Raw genomic sequence first — 9,069 nt, forward strand, 5'->3', positions numbered from 1 at the left:
TCTTTGCGATTTCCCAAAGGATGCAGAGAACATGTGAAATCCCATCCATCACGCGGTCCTTCCTCACTGTGTGATATACCAGCAGCCAGGCTGGACATCCTCGCTCCAAGCCAGGGAGGGTATGATGAGTGGCGGGCAGGAGGGGGTACGCTGGAGACCCCCTCCTCTGCTGCCATCCCTGCACTACCGTCTCGCTCGTGCTGCCCTCTCTGCACGGTCCTGTGCCGGCTCCGTCCGTGGTGGGCTCGGCCCCCGCCCAGGCAGTGCGGCGAGAACGCAGTGTTCCCGGTGTTCTCCGCTCGTGACAGTTGCCTGGAAACCGCCTCCGGCTGACACCATCAGCCGCCCCAGATTCAGCCAGCCCCGTGTTCACTTCCCCGCGCCTTGCGCTAACAAGATGGCCGATGGGAGCCGGGGCGAATGGGGAGGAGGAGGAGGAGAGCTTTCCAGCCCGGCTGGCGAGCTCAAAGCCCCGCAGAAGGAGCTGGGTGGAGGGGAGCAGATGGCTTCCCCGGGGAAGGGAACACGGCGTCTTGCTCTGGGAGGTTTGCTGGATCCAGTCCGGACATACGGCTTGGAAAGAAGGCACCTAGGAGGGGCTGGAGCTGGAACACGGGATCGTTAGGTCATTGCTTAGCAAAAACCAACATCAACAAAAACCATGTGCTAACCACTTGCATCAGAGGAGCTGGGCTTGGCTCCCAGAGCAGGGCCACAGATTTCTTTATTCCAGAGCCAGCCCTGGGAGACCAAGGGGAGAGGGACACCACCCAAGGGGGATAGAAACCTCCCTTCCATACCCTAGAGCCAGATGGGGACAGGGACCCTGTGGGCTGAAGCCACCCTACTGACCAGGAGTCCCATCCCCTGGCTAGGGGAGCTTGCAATCCTACCCCCTGTCCCAATTTAGCATCCCACTGGAAAGTGAAGGCAGGGGAGATTAGATAGGGCATTTGCCACCATTAGCACTTTAATGCCAGCATTAAATATTAACCAAAAGATTTTTCAGCAAGTCAGACACGAGCCCGCAGCAACTGGGAAGAGCTGGAGAGCTTCAAAGCCTGCCCCGATCGCCTGACAGCATGTCGATGTACCTTGTTGCCATGACATCATTGCAGAGAAGCAGTTGAGTTTGCACCTCTTTCTTCCCATCTCCCCCCGCCAGCTCTTCCTCCATCTTCCCAGCACCTTCCCCCCTTCCCAGCAGGTTCAAGTCACCCTTGGGGCAGAGGAGGAGCTGTACATCCGAGGACACTTCCACTGCTGGCACCAAGTCAGGGCTCCCCGGCAGCTGATAATGATGTTGCCCGTCTCCCCTCAGCAGGGATGGATGAAGTCATGAAGCAGCCCTCTGAGCTGCTATTGGAGCTTTCCGGGACAGGCGGACAGAAAGGGTCCTTTTGGCTGGCACCGATGCATCACCCTGCGTTTTTCATCTCCTTTTCTACGTCTGACTCAGCCTGATGCTTTGATGGGTAATGGCAGCAATATGCAGGGGGCAAGAAATGAGAGCGAGAGGAGAACACTATATCGAGTCACCTGTTGCCAACTTCCCCAGCTTTCTGCTGAAAATTCGCAAGGTAAAATCCTTCAGCAAGGGACTGTAGTTTTATAGTCAGAAGCAGATAGGCCCTAGAAGCTCCAAAGCATCAGCCACAGAGGGGTCTCTTGCAGGAAAACACAGGACAAGGGACCATCTCCGATCCATGAACCATACTCCCCTGAAAATTACAGGTGTGCTCAAAAATGGCCAGTTTCACAGCAAGAGGAGGGTGAAAGTCTTTCTTCTAACACACAAGGGCCAGCACAGCATGGCTCAACTTGCAACGGGCAGGAAAATTGGTCTGTCTTATTGAACACTTGCCTCAGAGAAGGGGCCTCATGCACAGCTGAATTTTGGGAAGCTGAGGTTTGTGCTTTTGCGTATGCCACCAATGACGGGCATGCAAACCAGCTAAGATGGTTTGGCTTCTTCATGGCAACTTGTGGGAAAGCTGTTACCCTTGGAAACAAAAATAGCTTGCCGCTCTCCTGTGAGCCACCTTGCACTTACCTTGGGGGAGTTACAGTGTGGGAGCTGACGTGCTGCAAATTCACACCTAGCTCACCTCAATCTGTTTGCAGGCTCAGGCTTCAAGAAGGCTGGGGAGCAGTCAACATTCGCTTCTGGCCGATGCGGGTCATGGAGACATTAGCTTGGGTCAGCTGGTGGCCAAAGAGATAACAAACTGGCAGCGAGGCCAAAAGATTGTGTGCTGAGGTAAGCAGCTCCCTGTGATCATCTGCAGGTCACCGCGACCCTGCAGAGATGCCCATGACCAGCATGTCTGTGCATATGCGCACAGCAGTTAATTATTCATTAGCGTGAAAGAGGCACAATTAAAGCAACTATGGTATGGCTGAGGGTATCGTCATGCTCCAACACAAGGCATTCCAAAGACACTGGCTTTACCTTCTCCTCTGAACATACAGGAGGTAGAAAGTTGTGGAAGAGAAAATAATCTTTTCCACCTCCCAGCTGCAGAAAGTGCCAGTCAGCAGTGCTATCTTCCTGTAAAGGCAGCCAGCTGAAGTGAGACAGAGTAACCACACCAAGAGAGAGCTCAAAGGATTTGGACTCTTCTACACTGCACAGCGATCCTGACGCTGTGGCCCACTGCACCAGGCAGGTATCATGTTACCAACTACTTTATGATACCAGTTATGTGTCCCCTCCTGCCTTGTAATTCCCTTCCACCTGATCAATAAGGAATTAGGTGAGAGGACATCGAGTGCAGCCAGCACAGATGGTCCAAATTTGAAATAATTTCTAGTTGTCTTCATACTACTCTAATTCCTGGCTTATAGAAGAGCTCCTGACATGATAAAATAGAGGAAGGACATCTCTAGCATCACACTGAGGTCCAGAGAAGGAACAAAAGGAATTGTCCCTCCACCAGTTTGATCCATCCCAGACACTAATGCAGAAAGGTCCTTTGAAATTGAACTATGGACTAGAGCAAGGCCTTTCATAAAGCACAAGGTGCCAGTGGTACAGCTGGCAACATTCTGAGAAAAAACTCTGAAAAACCAAGGAAGCCAGAGATACAAGACCCCAAAGGTCAGAGCAGAGGCACACTGGCTGGGCAGAGGACACAGCTACGCTCCCTTGCTGCTACTGCTTAAGACAGCTGTGTGACCTGAGGACTTTGGCCAACAGCACTGTGGGCCTGGGAACCTTCCTCAGCATTGTGGCTTGCACTGGTGAAAGGAATTGAGCAGGGAGGGTGAGAGCACATCTGGTACCTACAAGTCACCCAGGAAGCATGCAGGATGGAGACTTGTCACCATCCTCCACCTGAGCTACACCACTGCTTGCTTACTTCCATGTTTCCTGAACTACTTCTCCTTCTTACCGTCCGCTTTGGAATTTTCATTTTAGAACACAGAGAGAAAGGGACATTTTACTGAATTTTTATTGTAAAAACACAGTTCCCCAGTTTTATATAAATAAGCCATATATGTAACATACAATTATGTTCATTTCATCCTCCAACACTGACAGCTTTAAAAAATGAAACAGGCTAAAAGAATGCAAGTCCAAAAAGACATTAGGCTTCTGATGACCAAGTGATATCTCACATGGAGCCTCCTTCCTCTACCAGCCTCCAAACAAGATGCTGAAAGTACACAGCACTTGCAACACCCCCAAGAACTGACAGGGAAGCATTTGAGCCTTATGAAGAGCTCTCACCCACTCCCCAGGCATCGTCAGCCGCCTGTGTTTTCATGCTATCTCAGTGTGCGGTGGGTGAGAAAGGAGGGGGCAGTTTGCATAGCAACCTCCTACACCCAGGCAGCTCAGCTGTTGTACCCTCCCAAAACAAGCAGGGAAGGGCAAGCCGAGTCTGCTTTCTTGGGGCCAACACCTCCACAGGCGGCCTGAAGGGAGACCCTTGGCACTGCCAGTTCTGTACTGACATCTTAGAAGGGGGAGAAAGAAGGTATTCTCGGCATTCAGAGAGAGGAGAGACAGGTGCTGGTCAGAGCCATACCACATGGTAGTGGGGAAGGCAGAGAAGAGAGGACATGATGTGGAACAAGTGGGAGGGAAAAAAAAAAAAAACACAAACCATAGGGCTAAATAGCGCCTTTCCTCTTTCGCTTCCTCCTCCTAGCGCTGCTGTACACTCTGCAGTGTGTCGTGCGATTACCTATTCCCCACCTCCTTCCTGCTTCGGCTCAAACACCAAAGAAAGAGCCACAGACAGATAAGAAATCCCACGAGCAAGGACAGGACAGCTTAGCAAGTTTATACGCACAGACACACCAACTATAGGTATCCCACAGAACTGTTACATCAGTATGAAAAAAAAAAATCTTGACGTTTAACTATTAAAAATAAAGCCCCACCTCCAGATTGTACAAAATCTGTCAAGAGAAGGAAGAAATCTCTTGTATGCAGCAAGTCTGGAACCCGGCCAGATGTCAGGAGCACTTCCAGACACACACGGCCAGGCTGCCACCAAAGAACATGTACAGCAGATTCTTCACCTCGTGAGTGATCTCAAAGCCAAAACCTTCCCCAATCACCACATGCCAGGAGGACCCAAATTTCTTGTCCATCATCTCTTTGATCATCTTGGCAGCACTCTGGAGAATGTTAAGAAGGAGAGTATAGGGTGAGACGGAGAAAGCAGGGAGGTTTTATGCAAATATCCCCCTAGTCTCTTCTCCCTTTAATAGACAACTCAAGCCATGGGCAACAGGTATAGCAGCTGCACTGCAGGAACTGGGAGCTCCCCAGAGCTATGCCCAGAGGTAAAACAGGTCTCTGTTTTCAGCAGCCCCCAACACAGCATCTAGAAGAAATTAAAGAACTGCATCTAGCAATCACTTCTCTCATTCACATCGTCTGAAGCAAGAGTTCTGGTTTAGATGCTGATGGAGTTATGCTGGGTGCAGTGAGCATGAGAGGAGATTCAGGTCACTAAGCTGTGGCTATTTTTACAGGAGTCAATTTTTTTCTCCAGCTAATTACCAAAACACTGAAACTAGGCTGACTTTTAAAAGGCTTGCTTCTCCGAGATCACACCCTGCTTGATCTGAAAAAGCAGAGAGGAAGATTTTGCACTACATGCAGTGTCTCAGGAAAGATAGGACAGAAGGAATCTCTGGCTTCATAGCTCTGCTTTGCTCCAACACAAAACTGCTCCAGCAACAAGCAGTCTGCCCTGCCCACAGTGCAAGGTGTGTTTTCCTTTATTGTCGGCTCTCAAAGTTAAGGGCAACCTTTCCAAAGACCATAACTTCTGCATCACCCCTCATTTATATGGTCTCAGCAATTTCATTCAGGAGGCTGAAAACCAAGAGGGAAAACTTAACAGACTGCACCTAAAGGTTCAAAGGCTTTCATGTACTCATCCCCAAAACAAGAGTCTCCACACAGTTCTGAGCCAAGCCCTCTGGACACGGGGCATTTTACAAACAGAGTGGAAGCATGTCACAGGCAAGACAGGATCAGGAAGGAGGTAAGGTTTGGGAGGCAGCATTGCTACTAATCTCTGCTTCCTGCAGGAAAGCAAAGTGCTGTTACGGATCCTGCTGACAAAGGGAACTGAATCTGAGATCTAGCCAGGCTCTTTGCCACCTTCTACCCTTCCTCGGTGCAGAAAGAGAGTAATAGGATGTCAGGATCTGACTCTAGTCTGCCCTGCACCCTTAGCCCTGCTCCTGCTGGTTCCCTGGGCCACAGCAGCTGAAGGCTGGCCATTTTGGAATTTGGCTAGTACCTCGTTGTTGGTGGCGTATTTCTCACATGCTGTGACACACAGCTCCATAGCTTCTACACGCATCTCCTCCGGCATATCTGTGTGCTGGAAAAAGAAAACAAACAAAAGGAACTAAGCAGAAAAGTAAGAGCTAGACACAAGACAGCAGTAAGTAGTCCTTACTTTTGCATAGGCTATAGCAGTGGCCTAGACTGCTGGGCATGGGCAAAAGGCAGCTAGTCCTCATGACTAATTAATGTTTGTTTCAAGGTGGGGGGCATCAGCAGCAACATGGGCTTGTCCGTACACCAAGCATTTCCACTGTTTCAGAGAACAGTAAATATGAAAATGGGTCACTGCAATACAAGTGATCCATTTGTTCCTTTGTCCCAGCCAAGGAAGAGTTCTTCTCTACCTAAGATTAAGACTAGCACTAAGTAAGCACAGCTTAAAGTAGGAGATAAACACATTTGTCAGTTTTTCTGTTATAAGATGAAGGGAAAACATGTTAATACTGCTCCAACCAGAGTCCTTAATTATTGCTATAGGCATAACAAAGAAGTCTAAATTACATAGTCTTTTCTTCCTCCTCTGCTATCTGGCTGGCTAGCAAGATCTTACTCCAGCTCCTCTAGGAAAAAAGCAAGCTGCATCCAGAACACAGGCGAGACCTCCAAAGGCAGCATGTTCAATCTATTAGATGAATCACAGAGCAGGGGGAGGGGAAACAAGGTGCTAATGTTTCCCTGACAAAGGTCAAGGAGAGAGAGAAAGCAGCAGCCATGACTGGGACCCTTGCACAGGACCATCAGTACACATGGTCTCACAGAAACTACTCAGTGGGAGAAATTCTAGTTTGGAAGGTTGGTAAGAATGAAGGTAGAATTTCGTATCTGTAACACTGATAAATGCATTATCCATCCTTTTTCTTACCCTAATCAGTGGAAAGCTGTGAAGTCTTTTATAATCAGCCTCCTCCTTTTTCCCCTCCCCGGTGTCTGCCATGGTCCTTCCACAGTGACCCCGGGGAAGGGGCAGAGGGGCTGCCTGGAGATCAGCAAGGTGCTGCAGGGAAGACAGCCGAGAGGAACACGGTTCTGTGAACACAGGCAGAGCAGCTTCAGCAGGAGGGGAAACTTCTCAGTCCAGAGGACACTGTTTACACAAAAACAAACACAGGAAACAGAAAGAAAGCTTGGAATTAAAATGGAAGGCAAATAAAACTATTACGAGAGTATTGCCCCATCTCAGTTATTTACTATTTCTCAGTACCACCTTCACACACCACGCACTTAGAGAGTTATCTTACAGACCATTAACACAAACAAATTTTAAAAATGTATCATTTTCCATAAATGAGGCTTCAAGAGCACAGCACTTTCCCAGAAGCACCAATCGAGCTTGAAGGAAGAGCCAAGTCTGGGCACAGCTTCTGACAGGAGAGGGGAGAAAAATACATCAGCCGTTATGTCTATTGATTAATTCCAAAAGGATTTTCCCAGGATACTATTATCTGCAAGGGTTTCAAACTGCACATGACAAGCAAAGAGCATTTTAGGAACGGGATCAGCATACATGTGTGGACAAAAATGTTTAACAGGAACATCTTGGTCTGGTTTGTGCACTTGCTCCTCATATCCCTGAACATTTGTCAGCTGGGGAGGACCATATGGGAAGACGCGGGACCATGCCTCTGGGCCTAATTACCAACCAGCCTCTACTTGGGCAACACAGAGGCACAGTACTGTCTGACTGGCAGATTCAACCATTTCACCCTCTGGTGCTCTCATCCAGAACAAAGCACCTTCCTCTCCTACCCAGAGGAAGCAAGGGTAATTCCATATTAAAGGAAAAACAAAACAAACACGGTGTCAGGCAACACCACACAGACCAAGCATTTATGCCAAGCATGTAGAACTGCTGGCTAAAGCAACTCTGACAAACCACCGTTTCTCACACGAGGGTCTATGGGGTCTGAAAGCATCCCCGCCACAAGCTCCACAGGACAGAACAGCCACCTGGCTGGCACCAGCCTCCCGCAGCGCGGCAAATCCTGGGAGTCACTTCAATACCCAGCCTCTCCCCGAGATGTGCCGGGACCACAGACCGAGGCAGGCCGCCAGGAATTGTCCCAGCGGCGGTTTCCCCCGGGAGAAGCTGCCGACGGGTAGTTGCGTCGGTTAAAAAGACACGGCAGGGAGGAGGCCTGGGGCAGTCCGCCAGCCGTGGGCCCGGAAAGGCACGCCCCAGCCCCGACGGCGGACAGAGGTGGGGGACAGGGAGCTGAGCCGCTGAGCACCTAGCGGGGGAGAAGGAGGTGAGGGGCACGGCAAGAACAAGCTGCCCCGCCCCCTCTTCCCGCACCGCCGCGGCACCACCAAGGGGAGTGGGGCGGAGGGGAGCGGCGGAACACGGTCCGAGCGGGCCGCACGCTCGCCTCCCTCAGCCCCACAGGGGAGAGGGAAGGGCTCGGCAAACGGCCCTAAACAGAAGGGAGGAAAGGGGACGCGGGGGCTCCAGGCACGGCCTCACCTACACCGCCGTGGCCCGCTCCACCACCCCAACGCAGGTTGCTAAGGAAGAGCCGCGCTTGTCATAGCAACCGGCGCAGGAAGTCCCACCCGCCTCGCCGTCCATTGGATGTGAGCTCGCCGCCCGGCACGTCTGATTGGCGGTCTGCTCTGTCGGCTACCGCGCGGGGGCTTGGGACGGCGGCGGCAGGGTGGCCTTGGGGCGCCTGTCACGCGCCGCCCTGGGCCCCGGCTCGGTGCCCCCGCGGCGGGTGGCAGCGCCCGCGGCCCGGTGCCGCTGGCAGGAGGAGCGGGAGGGAGGGCCCGGTGCTGGGAAGGGGCTGGCGGCCCCGCGGGGGGGCCTCGTTAAACAGCCCCGCCGTGGCGAGCGGGAAGGGCCCGTGATTCCGGTCCTGCGTGGCCGCGGCAGCCACAGCTGTGCCCTCGAGTGCCGGGCCCGGCCCTGTGCACTTCCCCTCGGTGGGTCACCCCGGGCTGGGTCGGGAGCTGCGGGGAGCCTCCCCTGCCCTGGGCTTGGGAAAGGGGCATCCAGGAGGCTGCCGGCTTTCCCGCCCTTTCCCGCTGAAGTTTTCGGGCTGGGTTTTGGCTGCAGGGACAGGCTCAGAGCCCCACCCGCAGTCCAACTGCCTGGTGTCTGAAGACTTACTGTTTTTCTGGCTTGAAACCCTTCTGGGGCCAAGTTCTACCTTTTGATTTAAACAGTGAGGATAAATACTGGAGTGGTTTGGGGCAATTCAGGGTTTTTTATTAATGTGTTTTCATTGTATGAGGGAGGCAACCACTCATGT

The 9,069-nt window shown here is 51.8% G+C and overlaps 1 protein-coding gene across 2 annotated transcripts; it reads right to left on the bottom strand.

Annotated features, from left to right (window-relative positions):
• Positions 1 to 3,437: 3,437 nt before the first annotated feature.
• Positions 3,438 to 8,356, bottom strand: DNAL4 (dynein axonemal light chain 4). 2 transcript variants are annotated; one of them, XM_074826673.1, is made up of 5 exons: positions 8,283 to 8,328; positions 7,769 to 8,049; positions 6,684 to 6,905; positions 5,772 to 5,855; positions 3,438 to 4,632 (listed from the first exon to the last, which is right to left on the bottom strand). In XM_074826673.1, the coding sequence occupies exons 3-5, from the start codon at positions 6,753 to 6,755 to the stop codon at positions 4,468 to 4,470; spliced, it is 321 nt and encodes a 106-aa protein (XP_074682774.1). In that variant the 5' UTR covers positions 6,756 to 6,905; positions 7,769 to 8,049; positions 8,283 to 8,328; the 3' UTR covers positions 3,438 to 4,467. The 2 variants fall into 2 exon arrangements, with proteins under 2 accessions (XP_074682774.1, XP_074682773.1); XM_074826672.1 differs by lacking the exon at positions 7,769 to 8,049 and having other exon boundaries at positions 8,283 to 8,356.
• Between the last annotated feature and the right edge of the window lie 713 nt (positions 8,357 to 9,069).

This window comes from Strix aluco, chromosome 5, assembly GCF_031877795.1.
Source record: "Strix aluco isolate bStrAlu1 chromosome 5, bStrAlu1.hap1, whole genome shotgun sequence".
NCBI lineage: Eukaryota > Metazoa > Chordata > Aves > Strigiformes > Strigidae > Strix > Strix aluco.